Source organism: Acanthopagrus latus, chromosome 17, assembly GCF_904848185.1.
Source record: "Acanthopagrus latus isolate v.2019 chromosome 17, fAcaLat1.1, whole genome shotgun sequence".
NCBI lineage: Eukaryota > Metazoa > Chordata > Actinopteri > Spariformes > Sparidae > Acanthopagrus > Acanthopagrus latus.
The window spans coordinates 16,706,993-16,734,110 of NC_051055.1; the positions used below are offsets into that span (position 1 = coordinate 16,706,993).

Below are 27,118 nucleotides of genomic sequence, written 5' to 3' on the forward strand. Positions count from 1 at the left end.
CTATGGAGTAGATCGAGAAATCGTGACTTATAAATTGTATTATAAAGAGCTCATCTTTGCGATATATTCTAATCTGTCCTAATATAAAGACAGGCTATGGGTCAGAGCTCAGAGGCAACAGTATTGGTATCATGTGGAAGAGTTGGACGTAAGTGAATATCGGGACAGAATTTAGAACTCTGTAAACATGACAACATGTAAAGGTAAATTTAGGATTAAGACCCGGACGCAGTAAAGACAAAATTACATGTTTGTAGAATTTGGAAAGGAGTTTAACATGAAAAGGTCTGTTGGACAATGAAAAGCAGCAAGTGCTGTATTTACATCACAGCCGGGGTTCTCTCTATGATGACATGATGCTATGCACTCCTCTACAGTAGGCGGCGGCACGCCGCGTGCACGATGGTTTGCACCTCGCCGGTTAGACTTAACACAGAAGAAGACGAAGAAGAGGAAGACGACGACGAAGAAGAAGAAAATTCGAGACGGGAGACACGCACGACTGAACTCGAACAGAACCTTTTCGCTATTCTTGATTTTTGGCACGACAATCAGTGCTTGTCAATTGTGTAAGTGTCGCTCCGGGTTAGAAAGCCATACTGAGGTGTTATAAATAAGGAATGCATCGTCACTGCCGTAGGCTAGTCCTGCCCGTCAGTGGAGCTAACGCTAAAGCTAGAGGCCTGGCAGGCTACGTAGCTAACGTTAGCAAAGCGCGACGTTTTGTTGAGCTATGTTCTGACAGAATGTTTGCTTCCTCCATAACTACGGAAGCCATACGACGTACAGTATATTGACAGGAAACATGTTTTGTAACATATTGCCGATTAACTTTTCGGGTTGGTGATAACATGCCAGCGCCATGAATGGTGACAGGATGGCAGTGTGTTTTGGGGTAGCCGCGCTGATGCTGCGGTGCCACTCTTCCGGGTTGTTACGCATTTCCTTTATAAACAGGCCACTGCTCTGTGTTCTTTGTGACTGGCGTTAAACTTGGGTCGTGTGACAGATATTTAGAGTTTGGCTGTGCGTGCTGTCGTTTGTGAAAATCAAAGCTGCTTTGGTGTTGTGATGCTAGTGAAGAGCGGTGTGTGACAAAGGTCGTGTTGGGTTTACAGCCCAACTCGAGGGGGTGAAGTTAAAAACAGAATCGGCTTTAAGGGGCAAGTATGTCTCTGCAAGGACTTTGACTTTGTGCAGTGCAGTATCATTGAGACAGACTTTTACTCACTTTGTGGTGCATATTATAGCCAATTTGACCAAATTGCTGTTTGCTTTCACTTCATGTATTGGGGACTTGGAGAAAGTAGCAATCTATGTCACAATGAGTACCAAGCGGTGATAAACCTTTAAATTCAGTGAAAGTAACTGTTTACAATTGACCCAATCCTGTTCTTAGAACCAAGGAAAAGCTGAAGTGAAGGTTAAGTACAGAACTACAATTCAGCCCACACATAGCCATAATTTCATTAACCAACATACTGGTCAGGGTCTAGCTATGTCTGAAAACTCAAGAGGGAATACAAATAATGATTAAGCATGAGTGTTGTATGAACTTGTTTTAAATTTGAAAGTTTTGTCCAATGCTATATAAAAATGATCCAGTCCACTTTAGAGTGAAACACTGTTTTGGCATCATGTTCCAATTTGTACTACATGATGAAGACTGAAACCTGCATTATAATGAGTATACACAAAGTTAGCAAATTGTGATTCTTTGACAAGAAAATCTCTGCTGGCAAATAATGGAAGTGGCGGGAAAAGACTGGATTGGCCTGGGTGAATTTGAAAGCGGCAAGAAGGGGGTAACAGGAAAAGGGCAGACTGCTACTGTTGGATGAACAGAACACCAGCATCTGGACTAAATGGACTACAGCAGCGGAGTAGAGTAATCAACTGCGATCCACAACCGGTCTTTTTTCTGGCATTAATGGAATATTTTGGAACTGCTGTTAGAGGAGTTGGAGCAAAGCAGGGATGCAATGGATGAATCTTCACAAGTGATGAGACATTCTGATTTCAGTGCCTTTCTGCTAGTACGAGGTAGTGCGTCCCTCGTAGCTATCATGTATGCCCTTGACTATGACGTTTTAAAGGCACAAACAAGTGGCGAGCAATTTACAACTGCCATACACACATTTGACGGTCTTGGCACAAGTATTTCTTGTTTAGAGATCAGTGTTTCTTGTGGTGCTTTATTGCATGTGGTTACTGAGCATCAGATGTGGATGTGCTTTTGTGGGTTCGTAACTGTTGATGAAGTAGCAACTACAAATGCCATGTAGATGTTGTGCAGTGATAAATGTTATTGTCTTTGCTGTGCATTAGCTGTGTCCATGTTGAAAATCTGCCTTCTTTTTAGTCTGCATTTCAACACCAAATGTTTGCTGTATCAACAAGGCGGTCCTTTGTTGTAGGTCCCTCTAAGTGCTTTGGAAAGATACTTGTTCACAGTTCACTCGATTACTTTGGTGGTCAGTAGGCTTTGGCTGAGACTAAAAATGAGCAAATATTTTTATTGAATGTTTGCTGTCCTATGCAATATTTTTTATGATATTGAACAGCTATTACAGTATCACTTGGCTTTCATTTTGGCAGCAGTGGCAGGACACTTATTGATATTTGACCAAGCACTGCCAGTTATTGTGATATGTTGCCAGGGTGGCAATATTTCAGGTTTAAAGCAGGAGACAATGGTATTCCAAGGGATTTGAAAGAGGCTACATATCGTCTTTGCTGTAAGACGATAATGTCTTTCGCGATATTGTGGCAGGACAATATTGTGATATAAAATTTTGGATATCACAAAGTGTAATGGATGGTGTTAAACTTGGAACATTTCTGACCTACCAATGTGATGCACAACACCTGGATGCAGCATTAATGTTTGCGAAAAGTCCAAATGAAATGATGGCTACGTTGGATAATGATAGAAATTGTGTTGCTTGCTTGGTCTAACATTTTATATGTATGGTGAATGCTGTGCCAACTGTGTTTTCTTAAATTGGTGTGATCATGAAGTCGTGTTTGTAAAGGGTCTTGGATGGAACTTCATTCTTTTTACCGATCAAGGAGATTTTCACCATCCATTTGTTGTTTGGTTTGTCAGCAGGATAACACAAAAACAACTGAAGGGATTTCCATAAAACCTGGATGGAGGATGAGTCTCACCTCAGAGTAGACCCCATTATCTTTCGGTGTCTTTTTTGATAAAGAGACAGATCCAGGAAATTTCTCTCTCTTGCTTTTAAATTGTGCAATTGGATGTTTTTTGGACATTTATTATGATTTGTCAAAGAATATTTCCATAGATCTTGATGAAATGATCAGTAATATTTAGGTAGCTGGTAACTCAGTGAGAACATTTTTATTAGGATTCTGATAAGAATTGTTTCTCCAATACAATGGAGATTATAATTCCAGATGCATTGTTTTGTTCTCATGTCCTTTGTAGATCTGGTGATCTTAAAAGAAATTGATGGGATGAAAAAGACTGTTGGGCCTTGGCGTAGCTCTGCTAAGTGCGATTCCGTTTTTATTTACTCTTGCTGTTACTTTTATTATGGCGAAACGTATTGGTTGTTATTGTATGTTGGTGGAAGCTGCAGTTTATGTTGGATTGTTATCCTCCCCAATTGGCAGTTACCCGTTTTTTAAAATTTGCTGTTGTGGGCATTGATCGTAATAGTGTCCTTTGTTTCTGACGTCCGGTATCTAACATTGCCATTCCAGTTCAGTGGTGTGATATTGGAATGCCAGGAAATTAAAGCTGAGCTGGAGAAGCTCTGTTGGGAATAATCCTGTTCTATACCCTTCTGTCTACAGGTGCTGTTGTTTGTGCTTCAGCATGGCAGTCGTCATCCGTTTACAGGGATTGAGAATCACAGCAGGCTCTGAGGATATTCGCAAGTTCTTCACTGGCCTCAAAATTCCGGATGGAGGGGTGCATATAATTGGTGGGGAGCGAGAGGAGGCTTTCATTATATTTGCTTCAGATGAAGATGCAAGAAGAGCCATGATTCGCTCCGGTGGATATATCCGTGGTTCGCCTGTTACATTGCTGCTAAGTAGTAAAACGGAGATGCAGAGCATTCTTGAAAGAAGTACAAAAAGTGCAGAGCTAGATCAGAAGAGGAGACTTGAGGAGAGTGCAAGACGTGATAGAAGATCTGTCGACCCTGATATGGGCAGGAGGTCGGGTAGCAGATCTGGTCATACCCCTCCCCCCCAGCACCAGAGGAATTCAAACGCTGATGATTTCCTGCATGTGTTTCTAAGAGGAATGCCTTTCGCTGTGACAGAAGCAGAGGTCCGTGACTTTTTCAGTGGTTTACTTGTTGAGAAAATAGTCTTATTGAAAAATGGAAATGGTTTAAAGAATGGGAAAGGTCTTGTCAAATTTGCAACAAGAGAGGATGCATATGAAGCCCTGAAGAGGGACAGGAGATACATTGGGTCCAGGTATGTGGAGGTCTCCCCAACAACAGAGGATGAATGGCGCCAGGTTTCTGCTAAAGTGTCAATGGATGTGAAAACGGGCAACAACTTTCAAAGAGAACGATCACCTATTCGCAATCAGAGGAATCCACAACATCATGCAAGGTCAAGGTCACCTTTTGCCCAGAGGCCCATTGCTCCTACTGATGACGAGTACTGCGTCCTGTTAGAAAATATGTCCTATGCCGCAGAAAAAGAACACATCAAAGACCTTTTCCGTAGTGCAAAGCTCGAGGATGACCAGATCTTACACCTAATGGACAGTGATGGGAAAAGAACCAGAGCCACCTTTGTGCTCTTCAAGAGTCTGCGTGACTACTGTGATGCCTTATCTCATGAAAAAAGGTTGTTTCTCAACAGATGGGTTTCTACACGCCCAATCTCAAGAGAGAAAATGATCTCTCTTCTGGAATCTCAGAACATTGGTGACGGACGTCCTGGGGACTCCGAGAGGTTTCAGGAGGGGCCTCCATCCTATCCAAATGATGGTTATGACTCTGAGAAATTGTGTGTGTTTGTGCGAAACCTGCCATTTGATGTGCGGAAAGTTGAAATCATGGACTTCTTCATTGGGTTTAATGTCACAGAAGACAAGGTGTTCATGCTGCGTGACCAGAAAGGAGCTGGGGTCGGAAAGGCTTTGATTCTCTTCCAGTCCGAGGCAGAGGCCATGGCTGCACTCTCTCTCAATGGACGGAGGTTTCTTGGGTCGGAAGTCATACTGAAATGCATTTCACGTTCACAGATGCAGCAGTTGGGTGTTGAGCCACCAGTGGTTCAAGGGTCAGTTGTGCAGCAGCCACGGCCAAGAGAAGAGCCGTTCTTGGGAAGGAGCAGCAAGGCACTTTATCAGCCTGGTGACTCTGATTACCCTAACTTTAGGGTTCCTCCTGATGGTAACTTACCCATGACTAATGTACAGAGTCATAAACAAGGAGGCTGGGATTATGAGCCCTATGCAGGAGGCCCTTACACTCCACAAGACAGGGGTAATGGCGTCCGTGATGACTTTGGTCCCTCTGAGCAGCATTTTGATGGTCCCACCCGTGTGCAGCTAGCTAACTTGCCTTTTCAAATCAGAAATGAAGAAATCTATGACTTCTGCTATGGATATCGCATTATCCCTGGATCTGTTTCACTGCAGTATGACCCCAGTGGAAAACCTAAAGGATCTGCAACTGCATTGTTTCAGTCCCGTCAGGAGGCGTTAACCGCAATTCAGGAACTGAGTGGAAGACCGATAGGTCCAAGAAAAATACAGCTACTGCTTGTGTGATGGTGACGTTGCTTTACATGGCACTTAACATGCCCGTGCAGTGTGGTTTAGACATACACAAAATGTTGATTGACACACAGTTGATGACAGCATGATTCTGGCATGGCTTTATGTGATTGTGAACACTATGAATTTAGGTATATAGTTTGTTTTTTTCTACTGAGTAAAAAAAAAAAGAAGTGATTAGACATCATAGTTTGAAAAAAGTTTGTATGCAATGTTCATCTTTAATTGAAGTACTGAGGTTTTGGTTTTCCCCAAAAAAAAATTGTGTGTAATTCAAATGGTCACACACTGAAAAAATGTATGTACATTTTGTTTTGACCATCTTTTGACCAAGTGTTTTTTTTTTTTAAATAAAAAATAACAAATAAAACCTTTGATTTGTCTTTTTTTCTTCAGACATCTGTCACTTAACTGAGCTAACAACATAAACCAGTGTTCTAGTAATCGCAAGTAAGAAAAAAAAATGTTGCTGGTAACTTTTGAGATCAGTGAGTGTTTTTTTTTTTGGTCATAATTGAATATTAATTTGGGATATACAGTTTGTGATGTTTGTAAAATCCAGCAGACCTGTGAAATGAATCACTGGAGCAAGAAAGAGTCACCACTATGAGTTTGAACGTGGAAAGTGCACTGATATCATATGAATTATTACGATTAAGGTGTTGAGGAAAAAAAATAATTTAACATGAAGATGCACATATTTAAAAAAAAAAAGGAATTTGGTGGCATTACTGACACCTTCATAATGATATGTTGAGAGATCTACGAGAGCATCATTATTTAAATAATGTATGTTCATTATTATGACCACACACTGACTAATAAGGACATTCAATATTTTATTTTGAAAGTTCTTAGACGGAAGTAACAGTTTTGCTTTGACTAGCATGTCACCGGTGGAGCGAGCAGAGAGAAAGCCACGCTGAGGGAATTTTGTAAGAGTGCAGGTGAATAATCAAACGTGACACATCTTATTTATAAATGATACAACTAAATTACATCGTGAGTTCAGACCTTTCCCGAACGAGTTAGCTGTTGTCATGCTAATGTCACTAGCTAGAATCCTGGAAATATCTAGATGGAGGGGTGCGGATAAGTTCCAACTTTTGCATCATTTTAAGTTGCTTTTGACAGTTATTCAAGGTCGACAGTTTTTAGATGAATAATTATAATGACAACAGTCGTGTTTGCTTCGTGTTAATGTTGAAACGAGTTACATAGTTCTGACCGTTAGAGATGCGGTGATTCGTAAACGTTGAACAATGGTAGCCGCTCGCCGTTATCATGCAGTCCACACAGATGTCTGCCATGCAACACTTTGTGGTGGGCAACAATTGTCCACCTGTTTACCAAAGCTGTCTTTTTCATGGCCATTCAAGGTACAAATGGAGCTATCAACAGCCTTCTGCAACTAACGTTAGTGTTGATAGATCATGTATGTATTTCAAATTAGCTTACAGTTAATCTACTTAAGCTAATACGGCCAATTTAAATCGTGCGAGTTGGAATTGTTCACGTTAGCTGGCAGGCTACGCTCAACCTGGCTAGTGTCTGGTAATTGTTTTTTTCTAGCACATACTTTTTCCTCTTGAGAAACTAAACGTTATTGACGATTAAAATATGTAGGATACTAATGATCTATTTGATAAATACTTAAAGTACTATTTTATATCTCACATCTGTCAGATCAGTAGAAAGAATTTACACAGTAACCATTACACATTTTAGAGATTTATTGCTGATATGCAGCTGGTGGCTTTGACCTACTGCAGGATCACTAACAGTCAACAAAGTCCCCTGCATAAAGCAAATGACGAGAGTATTAGAAAGTTAGTCATAGAATACTACTGAATATAAATGTGATGAGAAAGCCTTGTATATGTCTAAGCCTCACTGACACCAGCATGGAGGTATCAAGGAGAAGAGTCCTCCAGAAACATCTGGAGCCAGCCAGACCCCTGCGCCGCTACCTCCATGGTGTAATTGGTAAGCAGTCCGTACCACATTGGTCTAAGTAATGGGAACCCGTACCACATTGGTCTAAGTAATGGGAACCGGTCAAAGGTGTTAGTTTGAAATGTACCGTGTTCTTATTTAATGACATGCTCTTATGAGACCTGTATCACTTCATTTAGAGCCCAACGTAAATGCTGCTACATGTGCACAGGCACTGATGGAGGTGGTGCATCAAGAGGTAAGAAATCCCCTTGGAAGATGGTACAGGGTTGAAATGATTTCATAATAGATCAAGGCAGAACAGAGGCCAAAGTTGGCGCGGCACAAGGTTTGTTTGGCCAGATGTTCTTTGGTAAAAAATAAAATAAAAATCTGATGTTAATGCTGTTTAATGAGTTGTGAGGTTAAAAATGGGCTTTTAACATGTAGCCCTAATGATTAACAATATTTCATAATATGAAAACAGCATGCAGTGTGACACTTCAATAATGGTAACTTTGGATCCTGGTACCATTTTGCATCTTAATACAACACAGCACAATGCAGTAGCTGCTTGCTTACGGCCCACACCCCACCATTAAGTTTCAGCTGAGGCCCTCCAAAGGAAGACGTTTGGGCACCCTTGTTAGAGATTATTCTGTTAATAGTTATCAATTAATCTGTAACATGCAACAAAAACAAAAACTGAAAATGGCATGTCACATATTGCAGCTTGTTTTGCCTGAACAACAGTGCAAAACCAAGACATATTCATCCAGCAGTACAAAAGAAAAGAGCAGCAAATTATCACATTAGAGAACCTACAACTGTAAAATGTTTGGCATTCGGTGATGTAAACAGTTGTATTGAGTTGTTGCCAAGCACACTTTTGTTCAAAGTACTAATTGGTCGGTTCAACTCGTCAGTATTCTAGTGTCACTGATTCACTCATTGTAACCATTAACTTCAAATTAACAGAAAATAAAATTGCGTTTGTTAAGCAGCTGATTCAGACAACAGTTTTCTAATGTTCTGCTTGCTAGGCAAATGACGAGATAGAGCAGTTCTACAAGATTGTCAACATGCACAAACAGAAAGAAGGTAAGACATGACTTTTAATGAACGCATAAATGTGCATGCATTTCTGCTCATGTGGAAGCTGGGCTATTTTCCCCAAACTATTAGTTACAGTGGTGGTGCTCTCTTATGATGTTAATTTCAGTGTGTATGTTTTTATGCTGTAGGCAGAATATCTTACACAAGGGATTTTTTAATCGCGCTGGCGAATTGTCCTGAGGCCAGGAAGAAGCCGGAATTCTTGCCCGAGCACCCCATAGTCTTAACTGAAGCAGTAAGTTGTGTGTTGGTGTTCTATTTTATTGTGGTATGCTCACTATATGGTCAAAATTGATTGATTGATTGAGAGATTAATGTTTTTATTCTGTTTTAACAGAGAGATGTTGGTGACCATGAAATGTGAGTCTAATTTCTAATGATGTGATCTGATTAACTTCTGATTTGAATGAGTGCAGATTAATACAGTGAACTACAGCTTTTATGTTTATTAACCCTGTTTCACTACCTGTTGTTCTTACTAATTCTAACCCTCCAACTTTGTTTTATTCAGCATGGTGTATTAATTCATATTTTCTCTGTTTTTAGGATGGCAGAAAGGCTTCACTCACCTTAAAAAATTCCCCAGGTGTTGACTACCCAAAGAGTGCTTCTCTTGTCTTTTTTTTTTCTTTCTACTTGCTTTTCTTGGTGAATATAACTTAAAAAATTTTAATTTGCACGTTTATTATTTTGATAAGAGTTTGATGTGAAGTTGCACAAATTCCTAACACTAAAAAACACTTTATTTGCTTGAGTATTGTGTTTTTCTAACATTTTCTGCTGTGAATGGTTGCAGTGAAATATGTGTATTTTGTAAAAATGTTCTAAAAAAAAAATATATATTGGCTGCTTTTGAGCTGTGGTGACAATGTTTCGTTTAAAGAAACTACTGGGGGGAAAAAAAGCATAATCTCTCACCATACTAGAGTCATGAATAGTAAACCCTACCTGAAGTCATCTGCTGTATCATCTGCATTGTGATTGAACGTGTGTTACTAAACATGTGGACTTCTCTCATAAAGTACAGTCTGACTCAACAGTTTGGTGTGTGAACCTTTTCTTTCTTTCTGTTATTAAAACTTAAAGCTGCAACAATGAATCTTTTTATACTAGATCTCACTTGTTGTGATAGACATACAGAGAAAGGTCACCCAGCTGTGCAGTACCCCTCAGTGCTTTTGGAGTATTTTAGCTAACTGTATTTGGTTTTGTGGGCCTCAACTGTTATCATCCTCATTTCCAGCTTCAGTTAGCAGCTTTGCTTGTTAGAAACACCTCTGGTAAACCCACTGAATGCTACCTTCCCAGAAGCAAACAGCAGACCAAAGAGTTCAAGTAGCTGCAGAACACAGTGGAGCACTTGGCGACTGAAGAGTCAAATTTCTCCTCCGGTGTTCGTGGAGACCAAAACAGTACTTAAGTGAGAGTGAATATTGGACTGGAGAATGACTTGAATGTGAATAAATCATAATGTTGCTGCTTGTCTGTTGGATGTATAAATGGACCATTGTTTCCTCACATATTTTCACTGGGTGGAATATACAGTACATTTACTCAAGTACTCTACTTAAAGCTCCTCTTGGTAAGATAGTAATCCTGGCACATTGGGTTTCACAGCTCTTCAAATACTGAAACTTTGGGTCTGAAGGTCAGGTCGGCCGCCATCCAAAAACATCTATCGAAATCAACATGCAAACCTTCAGAAGTATTCCAGCTCTGGCAGTGATCTACAGTTACATTTAGCAGATGCTTTTGTCCAAAGTGACGAGGACACTTTGATATGCAGACCAGGGGAATCGAACCAGCAACCTTCCAATAACAAGACATACTATATCAATTCACTACTAAAAGAAAAGCAGGCAGACTTACTGCAAGTTTCAATTCTTCATTACAGTTTGTTAAAAAAAAAAAAAATAGTCTCACTGATTGTCATTGTTCGCACTTAAATAAACATGAATCACTGAATACAGAAATGATTCATCAACATCTGGTAAATGTGAACGTTAGTGCTTCTCAACCAGGAAACCCACCGTTCTCACGTCTACTTGTCGGACGTGTTTACCGGACAAGACCTTCCCACATCAAATATGGCGGACGCGCTAACGTTAACGTACCGCAGCAACGCCGGGCCAACGCAGTCACTGCGCTTGTTGTGGCCATGGTTACGGCGCTCGTTACGTGCTGGACGGCACGCTCCTCTGTGGGCTGGACGCTTACGTTACGGTGTTGACGTCAGATGTTCAGAGAGCGAAATTAATTAGTCAGAAACGGAGGAAACGGCGGTCAAACAGTACATTCCAGAGGTGGAACCTGTCCAGTGCTTGTCTGGTCGCTTGTTTTACTGCATTATCTCATCTTGAAGGTAAATATAGAATTATTTATCTCATTTTTTTCTTTATCTCCCCCGCGGAGATAAAGATAAAGTGTTGAGTGCTGCGATGTCTGATGAGAATCTACGCTGGGGGTCGTGTTCTCAGTTTGAAAACTGACTACAGTGTCCCACCACATGTTCACATGTTAGGTGAAGACTACAGCCCAGTGTGTAACCTCCAGGTGCTGGTAGAGGTTGCTTGACTTCAGGAAGATGGACCCAAAGGACGACAAGCGAACCGCGCCATGCAGCGGGTGAGGAGTTCACGTCCAGTGTCAAACTTAATGTCTTGATGTCCTTTTAAAAACGCGTGTCTTTGTTAAACAGCTGGTATAGGCAAGGTTGTGTCACGCTTGATACAGGCTGTGTTTTAAGGTATCTGTAATGTTGTTTGTAATGAGGAAACTACCGGGTGTGACAGGATACGGCATCGCTGGCATAAAACCAAACCTTAACTGGAAAATAGGAAACACGGCACTGTCATCGCCGGTGACACAATAAGGCATATTGGACCAGAAAAAAATAGTTCAACTTAAACAGATGGCACATTATATTTCATTTTATTCTGAAATCTTCTTTTTTTATTTTTTTATTTTGATGTGTATTCCTGTCTTTTTTCAGTGACATTCATTTTATGCAGGCAGCTCTGTTTTTTCAGTGTCACTGGGTTTCAGTTTCATTTTTGTCCCCTGTGGCTTGTGGTGAGGAGAGGCTTACCATACTAAATAAGATAAGATAAAACTTTATTGATCTCTCGGTGGGGAAATTCACCTTTTTTTCTTTTCAGGAACACTATCTGGTGAGCTACAAAGCAAACAATGCTGGCTCAGTATATAAGGGATTGACTTAGTGACTCATTAGTATGTTGCCCTGAATGTTTTTACTCTATACTAACTGAACTGATAAGCATCCACACATATACTGTTGATTCTTCTTAAAGGGTCATTTAATCTTAACATCCAAACACTGAAACCACACATTATCACACTTTATACATCTTAATTTTCTGATAAATGTGTAGTATATACATCTTGATTCAGGTGCCAGCCTACAACTATTTTATCCATGGCCTGGGTGAAAAAAAAAAACAATTCTTATTGGCTGCAGGGTGCCTTGCCAAGGATGAGTTTACCTCCTGGTGCCACATCTGATCTGAGGCTCGTCCTATTTACTGGACTAGTTAACAGCATTCCCATTGCCTTAAGACCTCATAGGATTGTAATGATTGTTCAAGCTATCAGTCAGTCCCACAGGTGTTGCCTTTTAAAGTTATTACGCGAAAACGTTGCATTTTGATTATAAAAGGCATAACATGTAAATGACTGGTGTGGTCCGTGACCGTGTACATCTGTTCCTGATAATGGACATATCGTTGTGCATTATCCCTTGCTCGGTCCAGTACAACATTCCTACCATAAATCCTACCTTTGTGTAAGCTTTTGTTGAAATTGCTTTAGTGAGGTGTTGATTGACCATTGTAGCATTTATATCAGTGCAGGTACGCTAAACAACAAATCTCTGCCCACCTCTCAGATCTGTTTTTAAACTGAATGAGTGGTGAAAAATTGAATATTTGGTCTTAGAACCTGTTTCCCTCTCTCCTCAAGCCCTGTTTGTGTGAACAACCCACACCTGGATGCGATGAAAGACGACATCCTCTACCACTTCAGTTTAGGAACCAGAACCCACGACCTGCCAGCGATGTTTGGTGATGTCAAAGTAAAGATTTTTACAATATTCACATGTGGAAAGAAATCACTGCCACGATAATCTTAATTTTGAAGTTATTTCTCTTATTCTGCGTGTATTTTCTTCCAGTTTGTGTGTGTCGGGGGTAGTCCCTGGAGAATGAAGTCATTCATCGAGTACATCGCTGCTGAGCTCAGTATGGAGGACCCCAAATCAGAGTATCCAAATATCTGTGCTGGAACGGATCGCTATGCTATGTACAAAATTGGCCCTGTACTCTCTGTCAGTGTATGTAGGAACAAAGTTCTATCACAGTGTTTTTGTATTTTGTAAACGAATGCTAACCTAATCACTTGTGTTCAAATCAGATAGAAGTGAAAGTTATGTTTAACATGTCTGTGCTTTATCCTGCAGCATGGGATGGGCATCCCCTCCATTGCCATAATGTTGCACGAGCTGATAAAGCTCCTCCATCATGCACGTTGCACAGATGTTACAATTATACGCATTGGGACGTCAGGTGGAATAGGTAAGTTATTTGACCGGTATTTTGGCTGATAACACTCATTGTAATAATTCATCCGTGTGAGATGATGTAAGAGGAAATTGCGTGACTGGACAAAAAAACTTGCTGCGTGGTCCAATTTAAGTGAGATGCCTTTTCTTAGTGTCACCACAAGAGGGAGCCCAAACTTTATAAATTTTGTTTTGTCATTTTATATGTTTTTTGTGAATAGTAGCTATGCAATGATGATAGTTATTTTCAAATAAGCGTTTTTAATATGTTAAAGCAAGTTAATGAGATTATTTCTGATATATACCAATCATTGTTATTCTAAATGTGGCATAAATCAGTGGGTGTTGTTGCATATCTTTGAATATACAGTCCACATTTATAAAAACTAGGACTACATTGTAGTAGATTGAACCACTGAATTACAGATTGAATTCGAAATATACATCACTTGCAACAATTTAAAATAGAAGGTTCAAGAACTTCCTTGGGTATTTTTGTTTTTTTTCTGTGTCGTTTCATATATGAACAATGCCTTTTGAAAATCAAAGCTTTCTCCTCTTTTGGATGATCTCATTTGCCACTTTCGATTTTCAGGGCTTGGGCCTGGCACTGTTGTTATCACCAAGCAGTCGGTGGATGCCACCTTCCTGCCCAAGTTTGAGCAGGTGATCCTGGGGAAGACAGTGGTGCGTAACACCGATCTGGACCAAAGCCTGGCTGAGGAGCTGTTGCAGTGCAGCAAAGAGCTGAACCAGTTTGAGACGGTGATAGGCAACACCATGTGCACGCTGGATTTCTATGAAGGTTTGAACCCTAATGGATCAATGCATTAATCATATTGCACATTCAGTTGTAACATGCATCTTTTTCCATCTCTCTGTCTGTCAGGACAGGCCCGTCTGGATGGTGCTTTCTGCTCCTACACTGAGAAGGATAAACAGGACTACCTCAAGAAAGCCAATGAAGCAGGAGTCTGCAACATAGAAATGGAGTCATCTGTTTTTGCTGCCATGTGCAAGCTGAGTGGTCTGCGAGGTAAGATGCTGATCGTACCTGACACATTTTTCTCTGTCTCAAAACACAGATGTTTGAGATTCTAACATTTGTTTTTTGTTGTGTGAAGCGGCCGTGGTTTGTGTGACGCTACTGGATCGGCTGAAGGGGGATCAGCTGAGCAGCTCTCACGAAGTCCTTCAGGATTACCAACATCGTCCTCAGATATTGGTCGGCTCCTACATTAAGAAGCAGCTGAGGGCCAAAGCAGGACGCAGCTAAGTGCAGCAGTTGTTGCGCTGAAAATCTGCGAATCTGCAAATCTGCAAATCTGCGAATCTGCAAATCTGCGAATCTGCAAATCTTATAAAACAATGAAAATGTTGCAATGCAATAACTCAGCTTTAAACATTTTTTTGTATCCATTAATTTTGCTCAACAGCAGCCATACATTTAAAATATGTCCAGAATAACCGCTGAATTTTTGAAATCATGTGCTGCCTTCTATTTATTTCAATGTCACATTATACCAGCATGCACTATTTCTCTTATGCTTCCTCTTGAGTCTGATATGTTATGTAGCGGCCAACAGCCACCAAATATGGCTTACTTTAAGGCTGCCTCTGTTTTAGACATCATGTTAAGTTCCTTATCTATTAAAAAGAATAAAGCTTGAACCTTTTCATGACTTTTTTGGTTACTTACAATGGTGCTGTAAGAAAATCACCTCAACTGTCACTACTTGTTTCATGAAAACCAAAAAATTCCACTGTTATTTATAAACATGTGTCCTTAAATGTAGAGCAGCTATAATATTTATCACTTGGAGTATTTTTTATACACAATGTATGCCATGTTGGACCTACAACCTGCCACAAAATGTACATTTTGAAAAAAAAATCCCACTGGATGTCTTGCCACTAATAAAGCCTCATGAAATCTGAAGTTGTTTGTTTTATGATATGTTTTGACTCAGCAGATTTGCTTTTGGTGCAAGGAGCAACACAACGTTTGTTTCAGTGTCAGCTGTTTTTATTTGCAGCTGAGTGTTCGGCCTTTGGATCAAGCAGCTGATGTGAAGCTGGTTGATCTGTCAGGTTAGTTGTTTTGTGAAATGTTGCGTTTGGACCCTCAGGGCCACCGTATGACTGCATCGTGTTGGATGTGAACCATTTTGTCAGAGGCTTCAGTTATGAGCACAAGTTAAAAAGACTGATTTTTTTTTTTGTTGTGTTTTTTTTCAAAAGCTAAAGATGACCCACGTTTACCTGACAAGATCCTTTAGCTGTTGTGTTAATTATAAACGGAGGATGATGGTGTATAATGATTTTATATGTTGCATTTTACTATGTTGCGACTTTGACTCTTGTAAATAAAAGAGCTTTACCTAAAGAGGACTTCCTGGTAAAATAAAAGTGAAATTAAAAAAAGAATCTCATCCTGTGACTGGGTGTTTCTGACCATCAGATGCAGCATCAGAGAGGTTTCTAGACTCTGCTACTGTGTTAAACCTACAGGTATTCCTGAGCTTTTTGAGACTTGTGCTTTACATCTAGAGACAGGAAAACGCCTGCATTGTTGGACTGTATTTGCTCCAAACTGGGTAAGTTGTTTTTTGACAATCAGGAGGAGGAAAAAAAAAACAGTTTTCTTGTTATTTAGAGGCGTTTATATCTGTTTTGTGCACTGATTCTGCTGCCATCTCTCACTGACCTGTAGTCCACTGGTGTGATGTTGATGATGATGATTATGGGAGACGATAATAAGATGGACAGTAATTCCAAAAGATAGTCTTATCAATTTGCAGTTCATTAAATGACCTTGCAATTTATATTGTAGAATGAAGTAAGTTTTGTTTTGCCATTGCAGGAAACCTTTTGCGAAACGAATTAGCTAAACTCACTAGCATAAAATGCGGATTATTATTATGCATGTTATTTCCAGCAGGTACATGTGAGTGCATGTGACAGGACAAGTTCATCAACTTAACCTAGGGGCGTGATTACAGGTCAGGTCTGTCCTGAGACACTGTCTCATGGCACATTTCTTAACAGGACGATGGATCCAAAGGACGCCAGGCAGAGCGCATCATGCAGGTAAGAACGGTGTGTGTTTGTTAACGGGCTATTTGTTGAAAAATGTGTGGTTACATACACACACACACACACACACACACACACACACACACACACACACACACACACACACACGTTTACACTTATTACACCCTATCCAGTTCAACCTGACTTGCCAGATTGTTTGGATGTTTCAGTTTAATATGATTCATTATTAATTCTTACGTTGAAATTAATTGAGAAAAACAGACATTAAAGATTTCACGTCACTTAGAATGACACATGGGAGATCTGACCCTGACCACCAATCAAATGGTGTGAAGGAGGCAGGTGAGCTCATTTATAGTTTGCTGTTAGTCATACTAATGGGCTTTTTGTTTCAGCGGTGCTTTTTGACGGTAGCAGTTTAAAAATGGCACCTGCTTGTGCATCCTACTGTGTTCCTGGCTGAGCGATTGTGAATGTGAATGATACATAGCTTGTTAATCAAACTGAAAAATTGTTAATCTCACACCTAGATATATGACGACTGATTAGTTAATGGGAGTGGCACACTGTCATTCTGTTTGTCATCATCATCTGCAAATGACTCATGGGCTCAGACTCAGTACTTGCGATAGTGTGGTTTGCCTTGCTATTAGAACATGTAGCTGCATGTCCAGTGCTGCAGATGTTAAGTGAGTGGACCATTACAGTCGCCGCACCTCAACGTTTGGTCTGCTTTAATGCTATTAGGCAAGTTATTGCAGCAGTAAATGAAGAAATAAAGTTGCAGCTCGCCTCCTTATTCCTTCGCATGTTGCCAAGCAACAGCAAACACACATTTTAAAAAACATATTTTCCACTGAGGAAAGCCTTCAGTGTTTTTTTTTTTAAATTTTTTTTTTTTTAACTCTTCTTTCAATAAATAAATACTCTCCAGTTCTGGCCGCATCAGATCAATCAAATCAATTTCATTTATGTAGCCCAAAATCACAATCACATTGCCTCCCGTGGGCTTCACAGTCTTTACAGTGAACCACATCCTCTGTTCTCAGACCTTCGATTTGAGGGAGGAAAAACTTGCCATATTGAGAAAAAAAAACCCTTTAACAGGAGAATAAAAGATGGAAGAAACCTCAGGGAGAGACATAGAGGAGGGATACATCTCCCAGGATGAACAGACATGCAATAGATGTTACATGTACAGAACAGAACAACAAACTCACATCCACATTGACTTCTTTAGCAGCGCCTGACTCTTTAAAACCCGTTTCCCTCTCTCCTCAAGCACCGTTTGTGGGACCAACCCACATCTGGCTGCGATGAAAGATGACATCCTGTACCACTTCAGCTTAGGAACCGCAACTCACGACCTGCCAGCTATGTTTGGTGATGTCAAGGTTACCACTTTTATGATAATCCTCTGTGTACAAAACTGACCTCCATAACTTTCTTAGTTAGTTCTGTTCATTTGTGTGTGTTTTTCTTCCAGTTTGTGTGTGTAGGGGGCAGTCCGAGGAGAATGAAGTCATTTATTGAGTACATCGCTGCTGAGCTCAATATGGAGGACCCCAAATCAGAGTATCCAAATATCTGTGCTGGAACAGATCGCTTTGCTATGTACAAAATTGGCCCTGTACTCTCTGTCAGTGTATGTAGGAATAAAGGTCTATCATAATATTGTTGCATTTGTGCACAAATGCTAACTAACAAATAGTATTAATCATAGTAATCTTTGTGCTTAGGGTCCAACAATTAAAAAGAAAAGGGAAATTGCCTTGCGTTTGACAAGTCTGTGCTTTATCTTGCAGCATGGGATGGGCGTGCCATCTACTGGCATCATGCTGAATGAGCTGATAAAGCTCCTCCATCATGCACGGTGCACAGATGTGACAGTTATACGCATCGGGACATCAGGTGGAATAGGTAAGATACAACTCCAAGATCTTCCTTTTCTGGAAGACAGTTGATTACACTACAAGAATGGCCTGTTTTCTCCTTGACACACTGGGGAATAACAACAATTTACAACAATTTCAGAACCTTTTTTCACAACTGCAGACAGCAAACTTAAACATCGACGTGCTATACATCAAAGCAGTCACATCGACTGCAATCAAAAACGGAAAGGAAATTGAGAGAAATTCACCAGACCCCCTTCTGAAATTGCTCAATTTTTAAAGCTGTTCAACTGCGAGAAACTATATTAACTTTGTGAAAGCCCACCCGTGGCAAATTCTCAATCATTTGGGGCTTCTTGTAAATTCGGCATATGTTATACAACTTATTTCTGTCTTTGAAGAAGACGAGTGACGAGTGAGTACAATGCGGATCTGCCTGCCTCCAGTCTGCAGTATAGATCCTGCACAGAAGGCTTCATGATCAAAGAGAGTTTTTATAGCTTGTGGACACTTCTGTTCATATTCTCCTGATTGTTTATCTCCTTTGCCTTTTTTGGTTTTCAGGGCTTGGGCCTGGTACTGTTGTTATCACCAAGCAGGCTGTGGATGCCACCTTCCAGCCCAAGTTTGAGCAGGTGATCCTGGGGAAGACGGTGGTGCGTAACACCGATCTGGACCAAAGCCTGGCTGAGGAGCTGTTGCAGTGCAGCAAAGAGCTGAACCAGTTTGAGACGGTGATAGGCAACACCATGTGCACGCTGGATTTCTATGAAGGTTTGCGTTCTAATGGATCAATGCATTAATCATATTGCACATTCAGCTGTAACATGCATCTTTTTCCATCTCTCTGTCTGTCAGGACAGGCCCGTCTGGATGGTGCTTTCTGCTCCTACACTGAGAAGGATAAGCAGGACTACCTCAAGAGAGCCAATGAAGCAGGAGTCTGCAACATAGAAATGGAGTCAACTGTTCTTGCTGCCATGTGCAAGCTGAGTGGTCTGCGAGGTAGGAAAATACAACAAAACTGAGAAAATGTTTGACAACACAAAACACAGATGTTTGAGGTTCTAAGGTTTATTTCTTGTCACGTGAAGCGGCCGTGGTTTGTGTGACGCTACTGGATCGGCTGAAGGGGGATCAGCTGAGCAGCTCTCACGAAGTCCTTCAGGATTACCAACATCGTCCTCAGATACTGGTCGGCTCCTACATTAAGAAGCAGCTGAGGGCCAAAGCAGGACGCAGCTAAGTGCTACCAACAGTTATCGTGCTATGTCAGGGCATGTGAAAGATCTCCGAGCCTTGTTATCTGATGATTTTTTTGTTCTTTGTTGGTGTATTTGAATTATTTCCTTGTTGTGCTGTTTCCGTGAATGTTTCTTGTTCTCATGACGCTCCTGAAAAAGAGATCTTTGAATACTGTTTAACTGAGTGACAGACATTGTGCAATTATGTCTCTTGTGATCAAATATGTGTTATTTAAGGTGGCTGCTTCATAAAACTCTCTACAAATATCCATCACCGAACAGAATGAATGTTGTGTTGTTGTTGTTTTTTTTTTTTTTAGATTTGGCTTCTGAAGTGATTTATTAAGAACATAAACTCTGCAACAAATGTCTCTAAGAGAAAAGAAATCTCACTGGTTGAGATATCACTAATAAAGCCTTGTGCAGTCTGAAGTTGTTTTATTTATGTTGCATCCTGAGAGTTACACAGGATCCATACCATTCTCTTTTTTAAGGGCAAGTGCACAAGCATGTGAAGCAGGAGGTTTGTGCTCCTGTGAGTCCAGACCAACATCCTGACCACCGCTGACTACTCATTAAAAATAAAAGTAAATGGCTGCTCTTGAGATCAGTGGGCCTGTAGGCTGATTTACCGTGTAGAAATTGGCATGTGCGCGACTTGGCTCCCATCCACAGAGACACAAGACGATGTGCCATCAGCATGAACCTGAGGCTGTTATGGTGAGGTAGAAAAGTTACATAATGCTGCTTTTAATGGTCCGATGTCATTGAGTTCGACTCGAATTCTCACAAACATCTCATTGAACATCCAGAGTGCACCCCACGCGTTCGGTCCTTGTGGGCCAACACTGACGTCAGATGACGCACCCCAAATGTTACCATCAAACTGGACAGCGTGACTAATAGCAGGCGTCATTTCTTATGTTTTTGACCAGGGGCCAAAATAGTCACATTTCTCAGCAGTTTGGCTTCTCTGTGTTCTTATCAACAATTAAATCATCGTTTAATTTGCAATCCTGAAATGACCTAAAAAAATTGGGTTATTCGTACCTGGCAGGTCGGCTACATCTTCTGACCAGGATTTACAGGAAAATCCGCACTGGCTCTAACTCTGCTGCTGGACTGGACTGGATTTCTGTTTATTTATTTATTCATTTTTTTCAACTGATTTTTCTAATTTCATACCCCTGGATCCCAACACAAACCACCATCTGTGTAATCAAGGCATTTCTCAGTTTTCGCGTGTGCTTCGATGTCCAGCATTGAGCAGGCTTTACGGTCCAAACTGTGGATGCTGGATGCGGCCGGAGGAGAGAGGGGAGGGTCCGCCTGCGCGCTCCCGTGCACGCGTGCCCCCCCCCCCCCCCCCCCCCACACACACACACACCCTCCTCCTTCTCCTCCTCCTCCTCCTTCTCCTGTCTGCCATCCGCTCCTAGCCCGGTCTATTCGCTGACTCAGTGCCTTAAGCAGCATCGCCGTTCACCTGAAGAGAGCTACAGCATCCTCTGCGGAGAGAAAGAAAATACATCAGCCATGGCTAAAACAGCAACCGGTAAGCGTGTTCAAGACTTGTCGTGTTTGACTCCGATTGCATGCGTGGATTCATGGGGGTTGGTGGTGGTGGTGGTGGGGGGGATTCATCCTTTTTCCTCACACGTCGGCCCCGGGTATTGTCTGCCCGGCTTGGTGGTCGTGTCTCTGTAATGGCTCCGCTCAGAAATGCGCTCTCTTGAACGATTAGAGTCAAGACAAATGACATATTTCATCTTTTAAAGTGTGGGGCCCTTTTGTCTCCAGCCGAGAGGCCTTTAATGACAGCAGGAATCTGAGCTCACAAGCCGAGCATCCTCCCCTCAAAATGTCTCCTTCATTTTTTTTTTTTCTTCCCCAACCCCCTTTTCATTCGTGCATTTTGTCTCAGCGCTCATTTGTTCTGGTTTTGTGCTGTGTGATATTTGGTAATCAGATATCGAGGATCGGCCCCGGACAGCTTTATTTACAACGCCGCACCTGCGCTTCATGCTACAGCGGCCCCAACATGCAGCATAATGCAGACGGACCCCACCCAAGATGCTGGGCTGCCGACAGTGAGCGCTTCACCAGCCTCGCCTCGCTATAATTAAACCTTCCCAGCTGTCACTCGTTGTTTAAAAGCCTGTTTCGGTACCTTGAACGCCTCGTGAAGGGGATTGTTTGATCAGGTTTTGCTTCTTTTTGCAATTCACGCCTGTACCTTTTTTTGATGATTTCTTCCATGCCAAGGATGCATCACCAGCTGTGACAGATGTGCTGCCATTTGGACCCCCTCTCCAAAAAAAATAAAAAATAAAAAAAAAAACATCCTCAGACCAAATGATAAGGCTCCATTCGCCTGATTATTGTATTAACATCACAGATTGATAGTAACCTGCATTGGTCATCTCCTCTGATAGACAGCTATTGTTGTGGCATCTTTGTTTTTCATGGGTTTGTTCAGCTTCTGCACATATGTGAAGCGTTAATGGTGCCCTAGACATGAGCAACCCATTTAAACCCCCCTCAGAAATCTGTGACTGTGCTTCATTGTGGCGGTGGAGATGTAGCAGAGCAGACAGGTGCATGGCAGGGTGGGAGGCAGGCCAGCCCTGCAGCAAGGGGCCACTTCACACGCTGGCCTTTGCAGCAGAAGGCTCAGCAGCACCGACGATCTGTAGTCCTCTCTGAGCACCCAGGTGGGCACTTCGACAGGATGAGGGTGGAATAGACAGTGACAGAAATTTTGTAGATGAGATTAAAAATAGTCGGGAAAGGAGCTGGTGAAAGGAAAGAAAAAAAAAAAAAACACGCCTCAGATGTAGTATGGAAGTCAAGATTGTAAATCAGCCACGACAGCGACACCCGGCAACGAGGTGGGCGAAGTCACAGATAGATATAAGTGATCTTGATATTGTGAACAAAACAGTTGAGGGTTCAGCGGGAAATTGGAGAGAAAAAAAAAACAACTTGACACGCAATCCGGTCTACCCTCTTCACTCACCTCATGCAGATTGCAAAGGGATGTCAGAGGGAGGAAGGCACTCTGATTTCTTGATTGAAACGAGTCACATCTTTCTACAGCATCCTACGAGGGACTCTTAGTTTGATCACCCTTACAGCATACATTAACCCAATGAATTATTAAGCAACTGGGCACTTATGTACCTTCTGTCGAGCTTTAATGAGCCGCTTAGAGCTGCAAAGGATTGATTAGTTGAAAACTATTAGATTGATTTGCCGACTGTGTTGATCATCGAAAGTCATGATTCTCTTATTCCAACTTCTTAAAGTTTCACCTCAGCAACTGTAAACATTAAAGTGTGTTTGCAAGTCTTGAAACAGCAGAATGAAGCCGTTTGTAGCTGCAGAGGAGGCCTCGTGTAATCTGATGTAGCCTATTTCCTCCAGTCACTCAGTGGTTAAGTTTTGATGAGCAGTCCACTGCTCTGTTGCACTAAAGAGCAATACAGCAAAAGCAAAGATATCGTCATTTTTTAATGTCACATTCTGCTTCTTTTACAAAAACCGACGCCTACATTACCCACAATGCAACCACCGAGTGACATCAGTGCAGGCAGTTTATGAGATTACATGCAGCTTCCTCTGGAGCCACAGAAGGCGTTGTACCACTTTTTTCACACATACAGTAGAACTCCCCGAGACCTGTAAACACACTTTAATGTGTATAATCGGTGGAGCAACCCTTTAAATGTTCATATTTTCCGCTTCCCTTACCCCTCTACGACTGTGAACTGAACATCTCTGGCTTGTGGACAAAACAAGGACATCATCTTGGGCTTTGGGAAACAGCGATGGACATTTTTCACCGCTTTCTGTCATGTGCCAAACAACTGATCGATTAATCAAGAAAACAATCAGCAGATTAATCAACAACAAAATAATCATCCGTTGCAGCGCTAGCACTGGTCACCTGATGCTGATTTATTGAGCATTTTGTCCTTCCCTAACTCGCGTATGAATTAATCTGTGACAGTGTCTGCACAGGGTTATTTATTTCCTGAGTAAACCTTACCTGAGCATTCATTTCCCTGCTTTGATGCTTTCATGAATAACACAGAGAGACTCATCAGGATGCTTTGTTTGTGTTCCCGCAGCTTATAAAGAGAAGATGAAGGAGCTGTCCGTCCTCTCCCTCATCTGCTCCTGCTTCTACTCCGAGCCACGCAACAAGCTCAAGCAAGAGTTTGAAGGTACAGATCGGCTCAAACATCGATTACCTTTTGGGATCATACAGATTGTCCCCCTGTGGATGTTTTGTCTGCCCTGTAAATACACCCATCAGTAATAATTATTGGACTGATACGCTGTGTTATAGGACATTGATTTCGCTGGTGTTCTTATCGTAATTGTCTGATTTGCAGACATGCAGGTGAAACCGATAAACAAGCGGGCCTCAGGCCAGGCGTTTGAGGTGATCCTCAAGCCTCCGTCTCCAGTGTCAGATTTAACCCACAACTTCCCCTCACCTCCCAAGAGGGACATCTCCCTGGAGGACATCGAGAAGAAACTGGAGGCTGCTGAAGATCGGAGGAGGGTGAGTATTTTAAAGGTGCACTATGTAGTTTTTGGAGGAAAACTTAATCAGAGGAGATTTTTTTTTATACCATAACAAACTAAATAAGTGAACTCTCTTTGTTTTCATGACTGAATAAACTGGGTCAACAAACAGACCTGAAGGACAACATATTATTGTTTGTCTATATTTGGCGGACCCCGCCACCTTTCTAGCTTCAAACAGTGTTCTGTGGACCTTATTTTCTTCTGATAATAGTGTGTTTACTCAATTTTGAAAAATAAATGGTTACAAGTTTTTATTATTGCCTCATTAAAATGATAAATATTAACAATTCTGAGGTTGAATTTCTTCACCAAAACTGCACATTTCTCCTTTAATGAAAAGAAAAGAAAACATAATAACACACAATTTTGTAATTTAAATGATTCACTGTTAATCGGTTGGATTATTGTTTTTTTGTTTTTAGTATCAGGAGGCCCAGGTGCTGAGGGCTTTGGCAGAGAAGCGAGAGCACGAGAGGGATGTTTTGCTAAAGGCCATGGAGGAGAACAGCAACTTCAGCAAGATGGCAGAGGAGAAGCTCCAGATGAAGATGGAGCAAATCAAGGAGAACCGTGACGCCCATCTGGCAGCCATGCTGGAGCGTCTCCAGGAGAAGGTGAGAGATGCAGAGATCTCAGTTTTTGCAAAGAGAGCACAAAAGTCCAAGTGTCCGCCTTTCCAAACTGTGGACGCTCATCCTGATGACTGGCAATTGTCTTTTCAGGAGAAACATGCAGCTTTGGTGCGCAAGAACAAAGAGCTGAGGGAAGAGCTGACAGCATGAGCCTCACTCAAGTTCTGACTTCCATGGTCCATCAACATCCCTCCATCCAGTCCCGCCCCCTTCATCGCCCCCGCCCTCACCTTCCTCAGATCGGACACCCAACCCTGGAGGCCGAGAGGTTCGAGGACCTCACCACCACATCACACCACTCCACACCACCAGTACTCACCACTATCAGTATTATCAGTGGATACAAAAGTCAATAACACTCATCTTGAGAATGGATTTGTTGATTTTGGGGGGAAAATGTGAGAAAATGGCTTTTATTTTGTAAATACTTTTTTCTTAAAGTCTATCTATCTATCTATCTATCTATCTATCTATCTATCTATCTATCTATCTATCTATCTATCTATCTATCTATCTATCTATCTATCTATCTATCTATCTATCTATCTATCTATCTTTGGTGGGTGTAGTACATACAAACTGCTGTACTGTGCTTCACTGTACGAATTCAAACATTTTGTTTGTGATTAATTCATGTTTCAGTTCTTGGAATTTCTTGACTCTGCAACCATTTTTCTTGTGAAAGCCGTCGGTGTTGTGAGTTTGGCTGTAGACTGACCTTTTGCGGTGTTTCCTGATGATGTCATAATGATGATGATGATGATGACGACGATGATGATAACGTTTACTGTGTCTTTGTGAAGAATGACGGTTGGTGTACCTAGGCTACAGACTCCCCTCAAGATATCCCACCTGTATCTTCCTCACGCACACCTACTCATTCTCAACGCGCACGCTCGGAACTTAATATGCCAAAACCCACAGATCCATAAAAGCGTCCACTTCCTCTGAAATGAGCTTGATAACGAACTCGATAGGTGCTTTATTGTTACTGAGAATGTCTTTGCCCAGTGAGAGCAACTGTTTCTACACTCGCAGATTCCCACTTACCCCGACAGCTTTACTTCTCAATGAATCCGTCTCCGGCCAAATCAATAGCTACACAGTAATTGGGGATTAATCTCTTGAATGTGATGACAACTTACTGGTACCATGCATATTGTCTTGGACAGTGGAATGTGCTGTTTTATCCGCCCCACTCCGCTGCCCCACCTTGATATTGACGGTGTGAACATAACATATGTCCGCGTGGGTGTGTGTGAATGCAAACTTACCACGAAGCATCACTTAGACTCTGCTCTCTGTAGGGAACTAGATGGAGAATGGACGCGGGATGCTTTATGTTCAGCACACCGAACCGAACGAGTCTCTTTTTAAAATATCCAGTCCCACCGATATCTGCCTGCATCCTCTGCTGCTTGTGTTTCTCCCTTCATATATTTCTCTGTGAAAAAAGCTTTGCTGAATAAAGGTTTGGGGTTCTGTGAACATGGCATGCACCATCTAATACTTTTTCTGTGCTAAAAAGAGGAGGGAAAATGTAAACTGCCAAATAAAAGAACCAGTTATCTACACATCCTGAGAATCACAGTCTTCAGCCGGTTGAGTTTTCATTGACGTTTCAGTCTTAATGTTCATTCATTTGGGTTCTTGTATCCACTTTCTGACATAATTTACAACTAATATATAATTAGTGATGGGATGTAACGAAGTACATAGATGCAAGTCCTGTACTGATGTACAGTTCTTGTATTTTACTTGAGTATTTAGATTTCCCCACTTCCACTTCACTACATTTTGTAGGAGAATATTATTATTGATGACTTTAGTTACTAGTTGCAGATGACATGCTGCATCAGAGCCAGTGTGACACATTTTACATGTATTATATCTGCAATCTGATTAAAAAACAAAACAAAACACTGATTCCAATATTCACGAAAAGCTGAATAATGGATCCAATAATTGACAAGGCCGATAATAATTAATCACATATATTTAGAACTACATGTATAATTTACTAATACTTCTACTTTTGATTACTTGGGTACATTTAATAGCTCATACTTTAAAGGGGCACTATGTAGTTTTGTTGGAGGAATTTTGATCAGAAGAAAAAGATCTTCACTGATCAATCTAAATAAACGAACACCATTCTATTCGCCATTCATGACCGTATAAGCAAACTGATAACACAATTTCACACTTTTTAACTTTGTTTATATGTTGCGGACCCCGCCGCCTTTCTAGGTTCAAACAGTGTTCTGGGGACCTTATTTTCCTCT

The 27,118-nt window shown here is 41.3% G+C and overlaps 5 protein-coding genes across 9 annotated transcripts; all 5 read left to right on the forward strand.

The window, feature by feature from the left end:
* The first annotated feature begins 298 nt into the window (after positions 1 to 298).
* rbm12bb (RNA binding motif protein 12Bb) lies at positions 299 to 6,030 on the forward strand. The gene is made up of 2 exons (XM_037075678.1): positions 299 to 569; positions 3,826 to 6,030. Exons 1-2 carry the CDS (start codon positions 403 to 405, stop codon positions 5,771 to 5,773), a joined length of 2,115 nt encoding a protein of 704 aa, XP_036931573.1. The 5' UTR covers positions 299 to 402; the 3' UTR covers positions 5,774 to 6,030.
* Positions 6,031 to 6,569: 539 nt separating this feature from the next.
* Positions 6,570 to 9,869, forward strand: gra (granulito). Of its 4 annotated transcripts, none has more exons than XM_037075684.1 (7): positions 6,570 to 6,726; positions 7,668 to 7,765; positions 7,915 to 7,973; positions 8,758 to 8,815; positions 8,959 to 9,065; positions 9,168 to 9,190; positions 9,377 to 9,869. In XM_037075684.1, the coding sequence occupies exons 2-7, from the start codon at positions 7,684 to 7,686 to the stop codon at positions 9,402 to 9,404; spliced, it is 357 nt and encodes a 118-aa protein (XP_036931579.1). In that variant the 5' UTR covers positions 6,570 to 6,726; positions 7,668 to 7,683; the 3' UTR covers positions 9,405 to 9,869. The 4 variants fall into 4 exon arrangements, with proteins under 4 accessions (XP_036931579.1, XP_036931577.1, XP_036931576.1 ...); XM_037075682.1 differs by lacking the exon at positions 6,570 to 6,726 and adding an exon at positions 6,750 to 6,865; XM_037075681.1 differs by lacking the exon at positions 6,570 to 6,726 and adding an exon at positions 6,907 to 7,158.
* A 1,153-nt stretch (positions 9,870 to 11,022) lies between these two features.
* On the forward strand, positions 11,023 to 15,345 carry LOC119006699 (uridine phosphorylase 1-like). 2 transcript variants are annotated; one of them, XM_037075680.1, is made up of 8 exons: positions 11,023 to 11,192; positions 11,308 to 11,455; positions 12,809 to 12,920; positions 13,020 to 13,178; positions 13,305 to 13,419; positions 14,002 to 14,211; positions 14,296 to 14,442; positions 14,531 to 15,345. In XM_037075680.1, the coding sequence occupies exons 2-8, from the start codon at positions 11,415 to 11,417 to the stop codon at positions 14,680 to 14,682; spliced, it is 936 nt and encodes a 311-aa protein (XP_036931575.1). In that variant the 5' UTR covers positions 11,023 to 11,192; positions 11,308 to 11,414; the 3' UTR covers positions 14,683 to 15,345. The 2 variants fall into 2 exon arrangements, with proteins under 2 accessions (XP_036931575.1, XP_036931574.1); XM_037075679.1 differs by having other exon boundaries at positions 11,024 to 11,192; positions 11,352 to 11,455.
* Positions 15,346 to 16,435: 1,090 nt separating this feature from the next.
* Positions 16,436 to 19,949, forward strand: LOC119006159 (uridine phosphorylase 1-like). The gene is made up of 7 exons (XM_037074575.1): positions 16,436 to 16,496; positions 17,746 to 17,857; positions 17,950 to 18,108; positions 18,269 to 18,383; positions 18,923 to 19,132; positions 19,217 to 19,363; positions 19,453 to 19,949. Exons 1-7 carry the CDS (start codon positions 16,459 to 16,461, stop codon positions 19,602 to 19,604), a joined length of 933 nt encoding a protein of 310 aa, XP_036930470.1. The 5' UTR covers positions 16,436 to 16,458; the 3' UTR covers positions 19,605 to 19,949.
* A 1,051-nt stretch (positions 19,950 to 21,000) lies between these two features.
* Positions 21,001 to 26,423, forward strand: stmn2a (stathmin 2a). The gene is made up of 5 exons (XM_037072917.1): positions 21,001 to 21,157; positions 23,736 to 23,831; positions 24,003 to 24,175; positions 24,624 to 24,815; positions 24,924 to 26,423. Exons 1-5 carry the CDS (start codon positions 21,139 to 21,141, stop codon positions 24,981 to 24,983), a joined length of 540 nt encoding a protein of 179 aa, XP_036928812.1. The 5' UTR covers positions 21,001 to 21,138; the 3' UTR covers positions 24,984 to 26,423.
* Positions 26,424 to 27,118: the final 695 nt, after the last annotated feature.

What these genes read in the sequence shown, in the direction of transcription:
- LOC119006699 (XM_037075680.1), top strand. Translation starts at nt 11,415, where the DNA reads ATGGACCCAAAGGACGACAAGCGAACCGCGCCATGCAGCGG. An exon ending in TGGGACGTCAGGTGGAATAG is followed by an intron (nt 13,420 to 14,001) that starts GTAAGTTATTTG and finishes TTCGATTTTCAG; the next exon opens with GGCTTGGGCCTGGCACTGTT. An exon ending in CAAGCTGAGTGGTCTGCGAG is followed by an intron (nt 14,443 to 14,530) that starts GTAAGATGCTGA and finishes TGTTGTGTGAAG; the next exon opens with CGGCCGTGGTTTGTGTGACG.
- stmn2a (XM_037072917.1), top strand. An exon ending in GCTCAAGCAAGAGTTTGAAG is followed by an intron (nt 23,832 to 24,002) that starts GTACAGATCGGC and finishes TCTGATTTGCAG; the next exon opens with ACATGCAGGTGAAACCGATA. An exon ending in TGGAGCGTCTCCAGGAGAAG is followed by an intron (nt 24,816 to 24,923) that starts GTGAGAGATGCA and finishes TTGTCTTTTCAG; the next exon opens with GAGAAACATGCAGCTTTGGT.
- LOC119006159 (XM_037074575.1), top strand. Translation starts at nt 16,459, where the DNA reads ATGGATCCAAAGGACGCCAGGCAGAGCGCATCATGCAG. An exon ending in CTATGTTTGGTGATGTCAAG is followed by an intron (nt 17,858 to 17,949) that starts GTTACCACTTTT and finishes TTTTTCTTCCAG; the next exon opens with TTTGTGTGTGTAGGGGGCAG. An exon ending in GCCCTGTACTCTCTGTCAGT is followed by an intron (nt 18,109 to 18,268) that starts GTATGTAGGAAT and finishes TTTATCTTGCAG; the next exon opens with CATGGGATGGGCGTGCCATC.
- gra (XM_037075681.1), top strand. Translation starts at nt 7,064, where the DNA reads ATGCAGTCCACACAGATGTCTGCCATGCAACACTTTGTGGTGGGCAAC. An exon ending in CTTTTTCATGGCCATTCAAG is followed by an intron (nt 7,159 to 7,667) that starts GTACAAATGGAG and finishes TATATGTCTAAG; the next exon opens with CCTCACTGACACCAGCATGG. An exon ending in CCATAGTCTTAACTGAAGCA is followed by an intron (nt 9,066 to 9,167) that starts GTAAGTTGTGTG and finishes CTGTTTTAACAG; the next exon opens with AGAGATGTTGGTGACCATGA.
- rbm12bb (XM_037075678.1), top strand. Translation starts at nt 403, where the DNA reads ATGGTTTGCACCTCGCCGGTTAGACTTAACACAGAAGAAGACGAAGAA. An exon ending in AATCAGTGCTTGTCAATTGT is followed by an intron (nt 570 to 3,825) that starts GTAAGTGTCGCT and finishes TTCTGTCTACAG; the next exon opens with GTGCTGTTGTTTGTGCTTCA.